Raw genomic sequence first — 18,589 nt, forward strand, 5'->3', positions numbered from 1 at the left:
AAACATACTTTTGAGAGTAAATCTTTAAAAGTTTCTCCCCAAATCTTCAAAATGGGACCCTAGTTTTAATCTTTGGGAGTGCAGTGGCTCCATATGATAAGCACTAGACAGCAAACCAAAAGGTCCTGGGTTCGAGATCCTCAGGAGAAAGATCAGGCTTTCTACTCCAGTGAAGATTTAAAGCCCTCAGAAACCGTGTACAGAGTTGTTATGAGTCGGAACCAACTCAACAGCACTTAACAACAACAAAAGTTTTAATATGTATAGTATACCTTGCATTATATTATTGGTCAATGGCTTTAGCATTTTATTTAAACTTAATATTTATCAAACAGTAGAAATTTAAGAAAATAAAATAGTTGACAGTGGAGATTATAAGTACTAATGAAATATGTTCAGCTCAACCTTTATTGTATTTTATATCATTATTCTCTGGTAGGAAAAACAGCTTTTTATCTACTGTTAATAGTGTCTTACTCCTGGAAGAAAACGTTATATTTACTTTTTCATTGATAAAAACAGACTGATGGAATTACAAATGTTTTTATTTTATTTTAATCAAATTCAAATCTATAGTTAAGTAAAGAATTTTATCTTTGGTCCAATGTTAATTTAAATGAAATTTTATTCTTCCATAGCAGTTACATCATTGAAGTATGTGAAGTCCTTTTTATTAGATTTGTTTGCATGTGACCAGATTTCATATGGGTCTTTTTAAAAACCTTTTCCTGTGATTTGAGTGAAGGCTTACAGAGCACATCATCAGTTTTACATTCAACAAGTGATATACTTTGCTTCATTCATTACAATGATTGCAGTTCCCTCAGGGTACCAGTGGTTAATTTCGTAGTTATTTTTAAAAGTTATTTGATTACTGTGTTTAAGTTTGTTATTTTTTCTTAAGTTCATCATGAAATATTAATAAAAAATGAGGGTAGTAGAGCCTGTTTTCCCTTTGATACAATAAGTAAGTTCCCAAGCTGCCATTTTGTTATTTATCTTACTTTTATTATGTATAGTCACTAGGTTTCCCCGGCCTATGTCGCCTCTTCAAGATGTATCTACTGTCATTGGAAGTCGTGAGCAGCTGGCAGTACTGCTGCAACTGTATGATTACCAGCTGGAACACGAGGGTACAACAGGCTGGGAGAGTTTACTATGGGTTGTCAATCAATTGTAAGTTGCACGTATTTATGTGATGCATCTAACTCAGTTGAATGAGCAATAGCTGGAGCACTGAGAGCCAAAATATAAAAACCTAACAGACTGTAACATGGTATCATCTATGGTAAACTTTAGGAAAAGAGATTCATGCCCCGCTGGATATGTTGTTATTTATTTATGAAGATGGTGCTCCCGTATTATGTCAGTAGGACATATCTGCTGACTTGCTTGTCCAGTGGTGGTAATGAATTTGAACTAGCACACATCCAGACTTCTCATTTTTTAGCCCAAAATTGATGCCATGTTGATTTTCTTCTGTGTGAAGCTTAATGGGAATCTAATGTGTAAATGTCAATCTTATTAATCCCATACTCAGAATGGTTTCATTATTGTTGCAGATATTTTCTGGCAGTTAAAAGTTGTTTTAAGAAATGTATAGAGTAGACTGTAATCTTTTTCAGTGAATTCAAAACAACTGCTTTGCTTTCCAGTTTTACTGACCATTAAAGATAAAATGAGGTTATTTAATTATGTGGTTTCAGAAATTAGCAAGGAAAACAGTCATTTATATGAATCCTCTGCCTCTTTTTCTTTCCTTTCATATTTAGGTTGCCCCAACTTATAGAAATAGTTGGCAAAATTAATGTTACTTCAACTGCTTGTGTCCATGAATTCTCCAGATTTTTCTGGCGACTTTGCCGAACGTTTGGCAAAATTTTTACAAACACTAAGGTAAATACTTGTGTTCTATCATTTTTCATATTCAGGAGACATAAAAATTGTAATGTGTTACGTAATGCTGTACCAGAACAGAAACATGAGACCTTTCTCTTATCATCTTATATATCAGAGAATGATCTTCTCTTTATTGATTATTACAAGATGCTGCAGTGTAATTTGAGTTTGTCTCCAGACTTGGAAGTAAGGCCTACTCTGGACATCTCACAGATTTTCAGTATAGATGGTACCAACTTGCAAACCCAGCCACAGTCCTTTGGATATGCTACTGGTCCTTTACCCTCTGCCACAGCTCAGGAAACAGCTGTTTCCTCAGGACACTGTGGAACGGAACCACAGTAGTTTATAATAAGACTTGCTGTATGGATACTGCCTCTTAGAACATGGACTCTCAAGATAAATACTACATATTTCCATCACTATCGTTCATCACATTTGCCTATACTGGTTATTTGATAGTTGAGGATATTAAAATTAGAATTTTCTTAAATCCCAATTTCTTCTTTAATCCTGTTCAGCCATTTGTCTTGAGCATATTGGTGTGGTGCTATAGAATCAGCACTAGACTGGTAACCACAAGGTTGGTGGCTCAAAGCCACTAGCCGCTCCTTGGAAGCCCTGACAGGGCCTCTATGAGTCAGAACTGACTGAATGGTATTTAACAACAAGAAACTTTTAGAGACTTAGTAAAACCATAAAAAAATTTGGCTCCTATAATCAAACATTGATCAAGAAATTTAAAAGGTATTAATACATCTATCTATTATCAAATATATAGTTTTCAAAACATTTTAGTGTGGTATAGTTTACTGGGTAAAAGTCATAAGACTTGGGTTACAGACCTATTATCTGCTAATATCTCTGATCTTCAAAAAAATAAGTTAATTAATCTAACCTTAATTTTCTGGGATCTGAAATGGAAGAAATGGCCACAAGTGTCTTTTCATTATATAAGTTTGATTCTATAGCTTAATCTTTTAATAATGAGCTACCCCTCAGTTTAAGCTGCATATATGAATTTTAAATGTGATATTCCTGACAAACCTAGGCCCACTACCATACACAATTTTGCCCAATAAACTACCATAGATCTGACTCAAACTGACTTTAAGTAGGGCTTCCAAGGCTGTAAATATTTACAGAAACAGACGAAAATAGAGCTTCATATTACTGTAAAGGAAACAAATATATTTTGATTTTACTTTTAGCAGGATTGGCAAGGTTTTTTTTTTTTTTTTTTTTTCATCTCCTGAAGAAGTATCTGTCTTTTTTTTTTTCCCAAGAAAACCAAATCAGAAGCCATTTAATCACTGAATAGTTAAGTGGTTGACACATAGCCTGGAAGCTGTTGTAACTTCACTGATAAAAAAACTGAGACAAGTACTTGCTGTAATTGAAAATATTATATTTAAAGTCTGTATTTGATGTTTAAATTTAAATTTTAAGGAAGTTATTATAAAAGACTAGTTGTAGTCATTTAGTATGGTATGATGTAATGGATAGGATATAATGAATACTTATGTTGTTGTTGTTATGTGCCGTGGTGTCGGTTCCGACTCATAACGACCCTGTTCAGGGTTTCCGAGGCTGTAAATCTTTACGGGAGCAGAAAGCCTCATCTTTCTCCCACGGAACAGCTGGTAGTTTCAAACTGCTGACCTTGCGGTTCGCAGCCCGATTCGTAACTACTACGCTACCAGAGCTCCTTATAGACAGTCTTAATGAATGGAGTTTCTTTTAAATCCAGATGAATGTTTTATTTTTTTTTTCCTAGTAATTCTAATCATATAATATCATTTTCTATCACCAGGTTCAATTTTAGGATTTCAAGCATTTACAATCATCTTAGAAATTATTTTAATTTAGTGAAGGAAACAATATATTTACTGACTTGCAGTGTTTTCTTTTTTTAATTTCTTCAAATTTTATTTTTGAAAGTATTATTTTTATTAACTTAATTCTTCTTTTAACCTAAGCCTCTAAATTAAGAAAGAATTCTATTTCTTACCACCTGAATGAGCATTTTGTAAAACAAAATAGAGTCTAAAGAAAGAAGCATTTTATTTATATAATCATTAATTAGTTTGCTGCACCTGATACCTTTTGGATCTTTTCTTTGATTATGTAGGTAAAACCTCAGTTCCAGGAGATTTTAAGACTGTCTGAAGAAAATATTGGTAAGTTGTTTGTTATTGCTTTTAAAAACAATTGAACTTCTTTGCTTAGGAAAAATGTTTTAATTGGTATATATAAATTGCATAAATTGAAATAGCAAGTACAGTTGAAAAGGAAAACCTTTTCTTGATTTTACAACTGTGTTTCTTTTAATATCCTTCCCATGAGGTGGTTCTAAGTTGGTCCTTCAGTTTGATTATAAATGTCTACCTTTGTTGGCTGTTTTAACATCAAACCTAGCCAGCTTCTCTACAGGAGAAAAAGCTGGTCACTCACTGGTTATAGCCAATGAGGAGTTGATACTAATTCTACTCAGACTATTCTGAATCATAGAGAAGGAAGGAATACTTCCTAATCATTCTGTGAAGTCAGCATGACCCTGATACCAAAGTCAGGCAAAGACACCACCAGAAAAGAAAATTAAAAGCCAATATCCCTAATGAATACAGACTCAACAGAATTCTAGTCAACTGATTTCAGTAGCAATCAAATGGGATACATATCAAGGTAGCTAGGATGTTTCAGTATTAGAAAATTAATCAATGTAATAATTCACCACATAAAGGAAAAGATCACATGATCATTTCAGTCAGTGCAGAAAACACGTGATAAAATCCAGCACTCTTTTCTGATAAAAATGCTCAGCAAAATAGGAAGATAAGGAAGATTCTTCAACCTAATCAATGGCATGTGTGCACAATCGACAGCCAACATTACTTTTCATAGAGAAAAACTGAGAGCATCCTCTGAGAATGAGACAAGGGCGTCCATTCTCACCACTTTTATTTTATATTGTACTTGAAGTCCCAGTTTGAGCAATAAGACAAGAAAGGGAAATAAATGATATCCAAATTGGAAAGGAAGAAGTAAAACTGTCCTTAATATGCATGTGACTTGGTCCTTCACATAGAAAATCTCAGAGCACACAAAAAAAGTTATTGGAACTAATAGAAGAGTTTGGTGAATTGACAGAGTATAAAATCAACATACAAAACTCAGCTGGGATTCTCTACTAACAAGTAGGACTCTGACAAGGAAATCAAGATATCAGTACCATTTATAATAGTTCCCCAAGGTTTAGATACCTAGGACAAAATTTAACCCGGGACATAAAAGACTTAGACAAGGAAAACTATAAAACACTACTACAAGAAACTAAAAGAGATCTAAGCATTTCATGCTCATGGATTAGAAGAGTTAACATTATGAAAATGTCAATACTATATCTGGAGTTAGAGAGAATGAAAGACACCAGAAACTCAGAGAAGAAGCTCGTCCATAGGACTAATACCCATACTAACTACAGCCTCTTCTAGTCTGAGTCTGGAAGAACCAGATGGTGACCAGGGACAAAATAGACGGTCGTAGTTAGAATGGGAGAAAAATGTACAAAAAAACTCAAATTCATAAAAAAAAGGTTAGACTTATAAAACTGATGGAGACTGGACAAAGCCATATGATTACCCTTCAGTATCGTTTTAACCTAGAACTGAAAGCATTCCCACCAGTTTTCAGCTAAACACTTGATTGGACTGTTAAACAATATCAGCTGTGATTAATGCATGAGATCAAACATTCACAATTTACCCAAAAGAAAAGGTGAGAAGGCAAGGAGGGAAAGGGAAGCTAGATCTATGAAAACAGAGCAAACAGAATGAAAATAGTAAGAATGCTGAGACAGTGTGAAAACAGTAACTAGTTCACAGAATAATTTATATAAAATTTACTAAATGTAAACCCAATTCACTTTTTAACCCTCACCTAAAAATGGTGGTGGTGGTGATGTGCCGTGGAGTCTGTACAGGGTTTCTGAGGCTGTAAATCTTTACAAGAGCAGAAAGCCTCATCTTTCTCCCGTGGAACAGCTGGTAGTTTAGAACTGCTGACCTTAAGGTTCACAGCCCGATTTGTAACCACTTTGTTACCAGAGCTCCATCACCTAAAAATAAGTTAGTAAAAATAATATTTTAGAAAACAAAATATATAAAAACAAAAAAACTTAACAGGCAAGGAAACCTTGTAAGGGCAGCTCTGCTCTCTCACATAAGTCACCATGAGTCAAAAATGGACCCATAGGCACCTAACAATACCACAACTACCTTCATTGCAACTACATTGACCTAAGGTTGAATTTCTTAAAACTATAACTTGTACCCTTGGAGGTTTGAAGTAATATTTTGAGGTTTGAAGTAATATTTAAGATACTGGAAAGTACAAAATAAACTTGCCTCTTATACATAATTTTAGTCATTTGAAAACTCGGAAATGAAATTAAAACATTGTAAAAAGAGAGTTCATGGTACACATGAATGCTGTTTAAATGAGACACGAGTTTTCAAAGAAACGATAGGCTTGAAGGGACAGCAGTGCCAGCCTTCTGGGAAGGTTTTATTGACCTTTCTTAAGATCGACAGTACCCTCCTCCCTTCCCCCAATGGCCTGGAATTTCTTTCTAGTTTCTAGGAAAACATTGTAGAAAATGTGAAATAAAGGAAATTTAGATTCTGGAGTCCTGTTATGTGTCTGTGGGATAAGCACTGGACGGGTCAAGACTACCAGCCTCTCCTTGGAAACCCTGTGAATCAGCACCGACTCAGCAGCACTTAACGATAACATACTCCTGTTTTATAACTTGGTTGATTTTAAATGTATAGATAATTCTTACCTTGGTTTGAGTGGCTTAGAAAACTACTTCATTTTGACTCTTTGTGAATAAATAAATCAAGTCTCCTTTTTAAGGTTTTAAAAACATAGACCAGATTTGTTTTGGTCAAATGCTTCCTTAAGACCTTTTTAAGAATCAGTGTTTGGAATGCATTATTTCTCTGGAACTTTTTTTTTTTTTTCTTTCAATAATCTGTAGACTATTGAGGAGTCCTGGTATGGCACTGTGTGTTAATGCTCTGGACAGCAAAGTCAGCTTGAACTGCAGGGTCAGTGATTCAAGCTCAATACTTGAACCTCAGAAACCCTATGCAGGGTTGCTGTGGGTCAGAACTGACTCAGTGGCACTTAACACCAACAGCAATACAGACAATTGAGAAGCAAATCCCTTATAAATAGGAGCAGGGAACCCGCCTGTGATTGGGTGATTTCCCCTCTCCCTGCTTTCCATAATCTGACTCCTCCCTCCAACAACAGGCTCAGGGCTTTGGCTAAACCGAGAACCTTGAGAAGAATGCAGGTGGGACTTTAGGGCTGGTCTTAGAAACAAACATCTGCACACAGATATAGTATCTAGATGTCTGCTTTTAAGCTGAGTGTTTTTACATTTCACTAAACAGTGCCAACAGAAAGCATGGCCTTTTAGAAAGCCTTCCCTACCATAGGTACTAGAGAGACAGGAGTCTTGTTTCTGGTTATGGAAGTACAGTGTACCATTTCATTTGGTTACTAAATTTTTTCCCCATGTATTAAAAGTGTGTATGCTAATTATACAGGAAATAGTTTGAGCTGTGTTTTTACAACCACTTGTTATTGTTAAGTGCTGTCGAGTTGGTTCCGACTCATAGCAATACTGTATAGGGTTTACAAGGAGTGGCTATGGGTTTGAACCGTTGACCTTGTTGTTAGTAATCCGGTGCTGATCCTACAGCGCCATACCAGAACTCCAACCAATACAACTAATAATGTTTTAATCACAGTAGTTTCCAAAGTAATAGTATTTATTTGAAAACCTGGTGAACCGTTGTGATTTTAAATATATTAGTGAATTTTTCTTTTTCTGCTCAAAATGACATACTGAGATTTTTTTGGTTTGTTTTTTTTAATGCTTTTAGATTCCTCAGCAGGAAATGGGGTCCTCACTAAAGCTACCGTCCCTATTTATGCAACAGGAGTTCTTACATGTTATATTCAGGTAAGGGGAACATGCTTATTGCCCAGTCAAAGGATTTTCTGTTTGGAAACATACCTGTATAATGCATATTTAATGGATGTATATGTGAAAATGTTACCCATCAAGGGAAAAAGTAGTTTATTTTATTCAATAAATAATTTATATTGAGGAGCCTGTTTGAGTAGTAAGACCCTGAGTAAAATCTTACTTGAATGAGTGTGTGCTTTTTGATATTTTACTAAAAGTGTTAGATTTATTTAGCACAATTTGTGTTCATAAGGAGCACTGGTGGTATAGTGATTAACAGTCAGAAGTTCAAACCCACCAGCCTCCTCCTCATGAGAAAAAGATGTGGCATTCTGCTTCTGTAAAAGTTAGAGCCTTGGAAACAGAGGGCAGTTATAGTCCATCCTACGGAGTCACTATGGAGTCCGGGGGTAGCACTGTGGGATAAGCACTGGACTGCAAGGTCGGTGGTTCAAACTCACCAGCCGCGCCTTGGAAACCTTATACAGGGTTGCTGTGAGTCAGAACTGACTCAACAGCACTTAACAACAACATAGGGTCTCTATGAGTTGGATTTTCATTTACAGCAGTACATTGGGTACGGTTTGGTTGATGTTCATGATGAGTTCTTAATTAAACAACAGTGTATTTGTTGGGTGAAGCAAAGTGCTATAGAATACTGTATCATTATTTTTAGAAAAATACTTTTTCACTATTTTTAAACTGTTTTTAATAGCATAATTGTTGTTATTGTGTGCCGCTGAGTCGCTTCCAACTCATAGTGACACTGAATAGGGTTTCCAAGGCTGTATATCCCTATGGGAGCAGAAAACGTCATCTTTTTCCCATGAAGCAGCTGGCAGGTTCAAACTGCCAACCAAGTGGTTAATAGCCCAACGAGTAACCCACTACGCTACGCCATCCGGGCTTTTAACAGTATAATGTTGTTGCTATAGAATCTTTATAGGATTTCCAAGGTGTGGCTGGTAGGTTTGAACCACCAACCTTTGAGTTAGTAGTCCAGTGCTTATTCTACAGTGCCACACCAGGATAATAACGAAACCACCTCAGCACATAATGGCTATCTATAACCATCATAATTCCTCGTGATTCTGCAATCTGGATATTGCTCCGCTCTAGGCATCCTTTTGGTAATCATGCTGGCCTGTCAGCTGGGCACTCAGCTAGGATGCTGGGCGTTCCTCTCTTGTTGCCCCAAGGCCTCTCTCTCCACATGGCCTCCTGACTAGCATGTCCAGATGCTTAGACCTGGAATTAGCACAGTTTTCCCTCTACTTCCTTGTGCTGGCTAAAGCAAGCCTAGGATCCAGCTTGGATTCAGAGGGACTCGGAGGGATTAAGTAAGGATGTTACTCAAGAGATTTCATTCATTGGTGACCACCTATGTAACAGACTGCCACACTCACTTTATATTATTTTAAGTAAATAACACACGGCAGGGTGAAAACATGAACTCAGGATAAAGCATGTGTACACGTTAAAATGTGAGGAACTCATGTCTCAGTGATTTCTTGAAATTACCCCCACTGTATTAGTTGTTTTACCGCTGTGCTAGTTAGCTTAACAAAGCACTACAAATTGGGTGTTTATAAAACCAGAAAGGAGTCCTTGGATGAAGCAAATGATGAAGTATTCGGTTACTAACCAAAAAGTCAGTGGCTTGCATCCATCCAGAGATGCCTCAGAAGAAAGGCTTAGTGGTTTGTCCCAAAAGGCCATGGCCATTGTAAACCCTGTGGGGGGCGCGTCTCCTCAGACACAACCCTGTGGGGGCCGCGTCTCCTCAGACACAGCCCTGTGGGGGGTGCTTCTCAGACACAGCCCTGTGGGGTGCGCTTCTCCTCAGACACAGCCCTGTGGGGTGCGCTTCTCCTCAGACACAGCCCTGTGGGGTGCGCTTCTCCTCAGACACAGCCCTGTGGGGTGCGCTTCTCCTCAGACACACATGGGCTCACTGTGAGTTGGACTCAATATGAAGACAACTGAACTAAGAACAGAAATGTATTGCCTCATATCTCTGGAGGCTGGTAGTCCAAAGCAGGATGTAAGAAGAACTGTGTTTTCTCAGAAGGCGCTACAGAAAGATCTTTTCTTGTTCCTTTTGGTTTATGTTAGTCCCATATGCCCTTTCCCATGCTGTTGTTGTTAGCTGCTACCAATTCATGGCAACCTGTGCAAGTAGAATGAAACAATACTTGGTCCTGCCCCATACCCATGACTGGCTGTAATCTATAGGGTTTTTTCAGAAGTAGTTGATTAGGCCTGTCTTCTTAGTCAGTCTTAGTCTGGAGGCACCACTGAAACCTGGTCTGCATCATAATAAAACACAAGTTTCCACGGATCCACAGGTGGCAGCTATTCATTGTACAGGAACCATACTCAGAGCTCCCAGGTAGAAGGCGAGAATTCTGCCATAGAACCACCAGTGCCCTTTCACTTGGCAGGCAGCTAGAGTATAACTGCATCACATGGCTGTCTTCCCACCTCTAGTTCTTTGGGTTGCTCTTCCTCTTTTACGAGGGGGCTTCAGAAAGGTCTTGACGAAATTCCATTATGTTTTGTTAATTTCATTTTTCCATGAACTTTTTGAAGCCCCTTTATTATAAGGACAGAGTTCTGGTGTGGTGCTGTGGGATAAAAGCAGTGGACTGGAAGGTCGGTTTGGTCCACAGTTGGCGGTTCTGTCCCCTAGGTGCTCTTCATAAACCTTACAGAAGGTCGCTATGAATAGGAACTGACTCGACAGCACATAACAACAGCATTATAAGGGCACCGTTCAGATTGGATTGTTGTTAACATTGATTAGCACCATCAAGCTGGTTCCAACTCGTAGCAACCCTTTATGGGGTTTCCAAGGAGTGGCTGGTGAATTTGAACTGCTGACCTTGCAATTCAAACTGACTTTGCAGTCCAGTGCTTATCTTACAGCGCCACACCAGAATGCAGATTGGATTAGGACCTACTAAACCCCCAGTATGACCTGATGTTAACTGATAATATTTTCAAAGTTCTTATTTCCAAGCAAGGTCAAGTTTACAGATACCAGGGTTAGGACTGCAACATCTGTACCCTTTCTATGCAATGTTGTCCATAACATGTCATGATCCACACAGTGAAAAGCCTTTGCATAGTCAATAAAGCACAGGTAATCATCTTTCTGGTATTTTCTGCTTCCTGCCAGGATCCATCTGATGTCGACAGTGGTATCCCTAGCTCAATGCCCTCTTCTAAATTCAGCTTGAGTTGCTGATAATTCCCTGTTGGTGTATTGTGCAACAGTTTTTAAGTTATCTTCAACAAAGTTTTACTTGCAAGTGATATTAATGATTTTGTTCATTAATGTTGGCAATCCATTGGGTCTCTTTTTGGGGGGAACAAGCACAAATATGGATCTCTTCCAACTGATTGATCACATAGCTGTCTTCCAAATTTCTTGGCATAGATGAGTGAGCACCTCCAGTGCTGCGTCAGTTTGTTGAAAGATTTCAATTTGTCTTCCATCATTTCCTGTAATCTTGTCTCTTTTTTTTTTTTTCACCAATACCTTCAGTGCAGTGCGGACTTCTTCCTTAGTACCATCTGTTCTTGATCCCATGCTGTCTCTTGAAATGGTTGAACACAGACCATTTGTTTTTGGTGCAATGACTCTGTGTGTTCCTTCCATCTTCTTTTGATGTTTTCTGCATCATTCATTACTTTTCCTCTTGTTGCTGTTAGGTGCCATCGAGTCAGTTCCAACCTACAGCAACTCTGTATAAGCTTTCCAAGTGTTTGAGCCACCATCCTATGATTAGCAGTCCAGTGCTTATCCTACAGCACCACACCAGGACTCCATTTTGCCCATCATTATAGTAAGTTGAGGCTTAAATTTTTTCTTCAGTTCTTTCAGCTTGAGAAATGCTGAGCATGTTCTTCCCTTTTGGTTTTCTAACTTCAGTTCTTTGAACGTTTCATTATAATACTTGACTTTGTTTTCTCAAGCTGCCCTTTGAAACTTTCAATTCAGCTCTTTTACTTCCTCATTTCTTCTATTTGCTTTAGCTTCTCTGTGCTCCAGCACAGATTTCACAGTGTCTTCTGATACCTGTTTTTGTCTTTTCTTTCATTCCTATCTTTTTAATGATCTGTCATTTTCTTCCTATGTGATATTCTTGATGTCCTGCCAAAACTCTTCTGGTCTTCAGGCAACAGATTCATCAAAAACAGATTCTTGAGATGATCTCTAAATTCCAGGGGGACATGTCAGGGTGGTGTAGTGGTTATGAATCGGGCTGCTAATCTCACGGTTAACAATTTGAAACTACCAACTGTTCTACAGGAGAAAGATGAGACTTTCTGCTCCCGTAAAGATTTACAGCCTCAGAAACCCCATATAGGGTCGCTATGAGTCTGAACCAACTCCATGGAACTTAACAACAATGTCAAGGTAACATATTGGCTCTTGTGGACTTTAAAAAATTTTCTTGAACTTCAGCCTGTACTTGCATATGATCAATTAATGGTCTGTTCCACAGTCTGCCCCTGACCTTGTTTTGGCTGATGATATTGAGCTTTTCTATTACCTCTTGCCACAGATGTAGTCAATTTGATTCTGTCTGGTGAGGTGCATGTATATTGGACCATTTATGTTGTTTAAAAAAAAGCTATTTGCCATGAAGAAGTTGTTGGTCTTGCCAACTTCTATCCTGCAATCTCCAGCACCATTTCTGTCACCTAGGCCATATTTTCCAACTATTGATCCTTCTTTATTTTCAGCTTTTGCAGTGCAGTCACACCAGTCATTATCATTACTTCTTGATTGCATGTTTGATCGATTTCAGATTGAAGAAGGTGATAGAGTTGTTCCATGTCATCATCACTGGCTTTATTGGTTGGTGCCTAAATTTGAATAACAGTGGTATTAACTGGTCTTCTTGTAGGCATATGGATATTATCCTACCACAGACAGCGTTGTTTTTCAAGATAATTCTTTTTGATGATGGTGAATGCGATACCATTCTGCTTTAGTTTGACATTCCCGTCATAGTTAAGATTGTCAGATTCAAAATGGTCAATACCAGTCCATTTCAACTCATCAGTGGCTAGAATATGGATCTTTATGCATATTTAATTTAATTTTTGACAACTTAGAGTTGTCTTGGATTTATCCTTCATACATTCCGTGTTCCAGTTATTAATGGATATTCTCAGCAGCTGCTCTCATTTGTAGTTGTAAAGGTTCTGAAAGCCTTGCTCCACTCCCATTGTTATGGTCAGTGCAGTCTACCGTAATGATTTGAGGAGGCAGCCTTGCCCCAGTTGTATTTTCAGTGCCTTCCAACCTTAGGGGCTCAACTTCTGGCAGTGTATCTGACAAAGTTCCACTGCTATTGATAAGGTTTTCACTAGTCGCCTACCTCTCCTCCCTCTAGTCTGTCGTAGTCTGGAAGCTCCTCTGAAACCCATGCACCATTGCTGACCTAGCTGGTATTAAAATAGCGCTGGCATAGTTTCCAGTAGCAAATCAGTATACAAACCACCTTAGTACAACAAACTAGCAGATAAGTGGTGGTCAGTTAGCATAATTGGGCTACATAAATAAATTCATATTTATTACACTATTCCAAAATAGCTTACGTTAGTCAAAGATAGTCTGCAATATGATGCGTGATATCTTGCAGTAGACGCTCCAGTTCGAACTTTAAAAGTACAAGGTGGCTTCAAAACGTTTGTAGAAAAATACCATTATCTTTTTAGTTTTGTTCTTCAGTTCATAGAGATGAGAGTTATGAAATCTTACCATGGTGCCAGGAACAGCAGTACACCTACCACTCTCCTCTCCCTTTACTTTTGGAAGTTATTCCAACAAAATCAGTATAATAGTGTCGGTCTTTCTGTCTTTCTTCCTCTTAAATTTCTGGAAGTTTTGTTGCTGTTTTGAGTCTACATATTTTTCCATAAATACCATTTTAAAGCATAATAATATGCCTAGTAAAGTTTGCCTTACAATAGGTCCTTAGTGTGGGTTTGTTGGATTAAGGAATATGCACGTCTTGAATCACTACATGAAGTCCAACTAAATTACTCTGATCTTTTAACGTAATACTAGTGGACTGAGTTATGGGCCTTGAGGGCTAAGGACCATAGTTTTGGGGGACATCTAAGTCAATTGGCATAATATCTGCTCCCCTAAAATTTTGTAGCCTCAGAAACCCTATACAGGGCCACTGTGAGTCGGTATCAAGGCAGAAACAGTGAGCGTGGTTTGGTAAATAGCGATTGGGGGTCCATAAAAGTTGTCACCAGCCATCTAAGACAGAACTGTTTGTCTCTTCCTGTTTGGAGCAAAGAAGAGTAAGGAAAACCAAAGGGTCAAGGAAACAATTTGTCCAGAGGACTAATGGACCATGTAAACCACAGCCTCTATTAGCCGGAGACTAGAAGAATTAGAAAGTGCCTGATTACCACTACTGAAAACTCTGACTGGGATTACAATTGGAGCTCCTGGTCAGAGGAGAGAAAAGTGCAGAAAAAAATTCAGACTCATTAAAAAGACCAGACTTACTTGTTTAATAAAGACTACAGCCCTTAAACATACTTCAAACTTAGAACTGAACCCACTCGCAGAAGTCTCCTAATATCCACATAATTAACAGGTCTCCAAAATGAACATCAATGAGAAATTTATTCCTCAGTACATTCAAGTGTACAAGAACAAAAGGGCAGCATTTGCCAAAAGTCACTTCAGAAAGTAAGAGGCAGAAAAGCTGGGCAAATGGAAATTGGGAGCCCAGGGTGGAAGAGGGGAGCGTGCTTGACACATTGAGGGTATCATAACCAATGTTAGAAAATGAGCCATGTATAAATTCTTAAATGAGAAACAAACTTGTTTTGTAAACTTTCACTGACACTGCAATAGAACAGTTCCGGAATACAAAATAAACAGGCAAACTCCCTGCTGTCATGTTGATTCCAAGTCACAGGATGGAGTAGAACTGCTCGCTAGGGTTTCCCAAGACTGGAAATCGTCATTTATGGAAGAACACTGCCGTATCGGTCTCCCTTGATCCAACTGCCTATCCTTTGGTTGACATTCAAGTGCTAAAATCAGTGTGCCACCAGAGCTTCTTTAAATATGAAAAAGAATTCAGAAATCTTTTAACAGAAGTTTTTCATCAAGCAGGCAAACTTTCTCACCGTTAGGATATTGTAAAGATAATTTCTTGGAAATCAATTTTCTGTTGTTGTTGTTAAGTGCCATAGAGTAGTTTCCCACTCACAGTGATTCTGTATAGGGTTTCCAAGGAGTGGCGGATGGATTTGAACCTCTGACCTTGCAGTTAGCAGTCCAGTGCTTATCCTTTAGCACCACACCCAGACTCCCTTTCTACTGTTGTTTTTGTTAAGTGCTGGTGAGTCAATTCTGACTTACAGAGACTTTGTATAGAGTTTCCGAGGAGTGGCTAGTGAGTTTGAACCACTGACCTTGTGGTTCAAACTGACCTCGCGGTCCAGTCCTTACCCTACAGCGCCACTTCAGGACTCCTCCCTAATATTGCTGTTGTTGTTGTTAAGTGCTGTTGAGTCAGTTCCAACCTACAGTGACCCTGTTTCTGCGAAGCAGCTGGCTAGCTTGAACCTCCAACTTCATGTTTCAAACTAACCTTGCACTACTAGGAATAGCTCTTTTATTAGTTTGTATGTAAGTACTTAGAGCCAAAATGCACGTGAATTAAAACTGGTTAAGTACATTAAAATGAAAGAATATACTTTTAATATGCTAAGTCAGCGCTGTCCAATACAACTTTCTGTGATGATGGAAATGTTTTATATCTGAGCTAATGTAACCATTTGCCACATGTGGCTCTAAGCACTGAACTATAGTTAGTGCAACTAAAGAACTGAACATTTGTTTACTAAATGTATATTTAAATATAAATAGTTCTATGATACTACTCTGGTAGCGTAGTGGTTACGAATCAGGCTGCGAACCACAAAATCAGCAGTTCAAAACTACCAGATGTTCCGCGGGAGAAAGATGAGGCTTTCTGCTCCCGTAAAGATTTACAGCCTCGGAAACCCTGTACAAGGTCGCTATGAGTTGGAACCAACTCCACGGCACACAACAACAATAAATAACAACATGATACTACTGGTCACCATGTTGAACTGTACAGTTCTAAATCAAAGACTCGAGAAACAAGATTGTTATATTGACAGTTCTGATCATAGATGTGCTTAGAATGTGTCTTTAACTAAAATAGCTGCCAGACTAGGATACTTTCCTCTTAATCAGTAATATTTTCTGACTGTAGCTAATTATGGTTTGTAGTGTTACTTGATTACTCAGAAATTCATTATCAGTCTTTTTCCTCCGTAGGAAGAAGACCGAAAACTGTTGGTTGGCTTCTTAGAAGACGTAATGACTCTACTTTCCTTATCTCATGCTCCGCTTGATAGCCTGAAGGCTTCTTTTGTGGAACTGGGGTAAAAAATGACAACTTACAGTTTTTTGAGAGACATAGAAAGTTTATAAATTGGAAATATAGAGTATATACGAGGGTAAGTCAAAAAGTATTGCTACTAGGTTTCTAGTTCACACATGTATGGGCTTATTACAAACAAAATGTGTTTAACCGTGTCTCTGAGATCAGTGGATGGTAGCAGACAAGAAAATTCTCTCAGTCCTATATTGCCTTAGTTTTAGTCCATTCTAAGGAAGATTGTTGCATAAAAATCAGCTAGCTCAAAGAACTTGATCTTTCCCTTAGTCTTTTAAGCAAGATCAACACTACTGAAGATGATTTTATGGTATCGTTTGTAATTGGGCATGAGTCTTGGATCTACCAATATGCTCAGGGTGTTATGTCCAATCAAAACAGCGCTTCCAAGAGGATTTGCTGGGCCAGTTACATTCAAAGGAAGAAAGATCAGCTCAGATGGTTTGATGACGGTTTTTTTGAATTCCAAAGGGATGCTCTTGGTAGATTTTTGCAAAGGACCCAGGACAATCATGGGGCCTTATAATGAAGTAAAGACATTTTCAGAAAATTGAAAACAGCATTTAAAAAAGGTGTTTTAACAGGTGTTAAAAAAGGTTGTAAAGCTGTGCCAAGAAATTTTTTGCCTCATTCTTTGAGCAAAGGCTGTCCTGCAAGAATTTCGACCCCATCCACCCCTACAGCCCTGACTTGTCCCTTCAAACTTGTCCCTTCAAACCCTTTAGGTGTTCCCTAAACTCAAAAAACACCTAAAAGGAACACAATTTGATTCTCTCAAGGATACCAGAACTGCTATTTGGATGTAGTATAAATCAAAGAATACAGAATTCTTTGGGGAAGGAATAAAGATCTGGAAGCACCCCCATCAGAAGTGTATAGGCCTAGATGGCGGAAGTGTTGATAAACATTAGCTGCACGTTTTATTTTTTCAAAAAATAAAGGTTTCTATGATTTTGTAGCAATACTTTTTGATTTACCTTCATATTTTAAGTATAGAAAGATTGGCACATACACCAAATATCTAGTTTTTGAGACTTAAGATAGTTTTGGTTTTGTTTATTTGTATGTTGCTGATATTCTTGATCAATGCATTATGATTGAAAAGTAGGGGAAAAGATATAGATATGTTTTCTTTGAGTTATTTGGAGAAATAAAATTAAGTATGTATTTGAAGAAAATTGAGTTTTCCAGAACTGAAAGAGGAGCTCCAAAGTGAAAGCCACCTCATTTGGCTCCTTTTTCTACATTAATTTCCTTACTTAGTCTTGCTAATAATTGCATTATCTGGCTGCTAAAGTAATTTTTATTTCTATCTTTACTGAAAATAGGCTTATGCATTCATTAATAATATCATCTTACATTTGAATCGGCTTCACATCCATGTTGATCATTCCAGTTCATCTTATTTGGTATTACGACAACTGTTAGATATAAATAAGATGTATACTGGTTTGTATAGATGTGGAAATTAAAGTCTACAAAGGTTGTAATTTACCCATCTGACCCATCTAGTGCACTCCTTTATTTTCATAGAGGAATTTTGTTTTTCTTTTTAATGTTTTAACTTTTATGCTACCAGATGTGAAATTTCTATCACAATTCTAAATGCTTATAGAACTTACGAGTGTAATTTCTGAATATGATAGTTTGCGGTTTTACAAAGTGGCTTGCTGTTTTAGAGAATCTTGCATATATTTGAGCTATGAAATATACAGAGCAAGCTCATATTTATCAATATTATATCAACAACTCTGATTATGCAAATAGAATATTTTTCTGATTGTTAATAAGGTTTTTTTTTTTTTTTGCTTCCAGTGCTAATCCTGCCTACCATGAGTTACTCTTAACGGTTTTGTGGTATGGTGTTGTCCATACATCAGCCCTTGTGAGGTGCACTGCTGCTAGGATGTTTGAGGTGTGTCACCAAATGCTTGTTAGTTCACATCATGATGCTTTTCTTTGGAAGAAGGAGGGTTGGGAATTTTTTTTTATAAATTGTACTTTACGTATCTTGTCTGTTGATGTATATAACTTATGGCATTGAACAGTTTCTAGTTGTGTACTGTGTGATGGGGCAGAAATGTAATCATTTAGCTTTTGCATATTTAAGAATACGTTCTAGCCTTACTGGTTCCTTAATGTTATTCTATTATCATTTGCTTTTCTC

At 37.7% G+C, this 18,589-nt stretch overlaps 1 protein-coding gene across 1 annotated transcript in view; it reads left to right on the top strand.

The window, feature by feature from the left end:
- KIAA1468 (KIAA1468 ortholog) overlaps positions 1–18,589 on the top strand; it is a 156,420-nt gene that overhangs the window by 107,420 nt on the left and 30,411 nt on the right. Inside the window, exons 17-22 of the mRNA XM_006837577.1 lie at positions 1,020–1,176; positions 1,773–1,896; positions 4,031–4,079; positions 7,857–7,936; positions 16,302–16,408; positions 18,238–18,337. Coding sequence (XP_006837640.1) covers positions 1,020–1,176; positions 1,773–1,896; positions 4,031–4,079; positions 7,857–7,936; positions 16,302–16,408; positions 18,238–18,337 — 617 coding nt within the window. The remainder of the gene's footprint in view (positions 1–1,019; positions 1,177–1,772; positions 1,897–4,030; positions 4,080–7,856; positions 7,937–16,301; positions 16,409–18,237; positions 18,338–18,589) is intronic.

This window comes from Chrysochloris asiatica, unplaced genomic scaffold, assembly GCF_000296735.1.
Source record: "Chrysochloris asiatica unplaced genomic scaffold, ChrAsi1.0 scaffold00021, whole genome shotgun sequence".
In the NCBI taxonomy this organism is placed as follows: Eukaryota; Metazoa; Chordata; class Mammalia; order Afrosoricida; family Chrysochloridae; genus Chrysochloris; species Chrysochloris asiatica.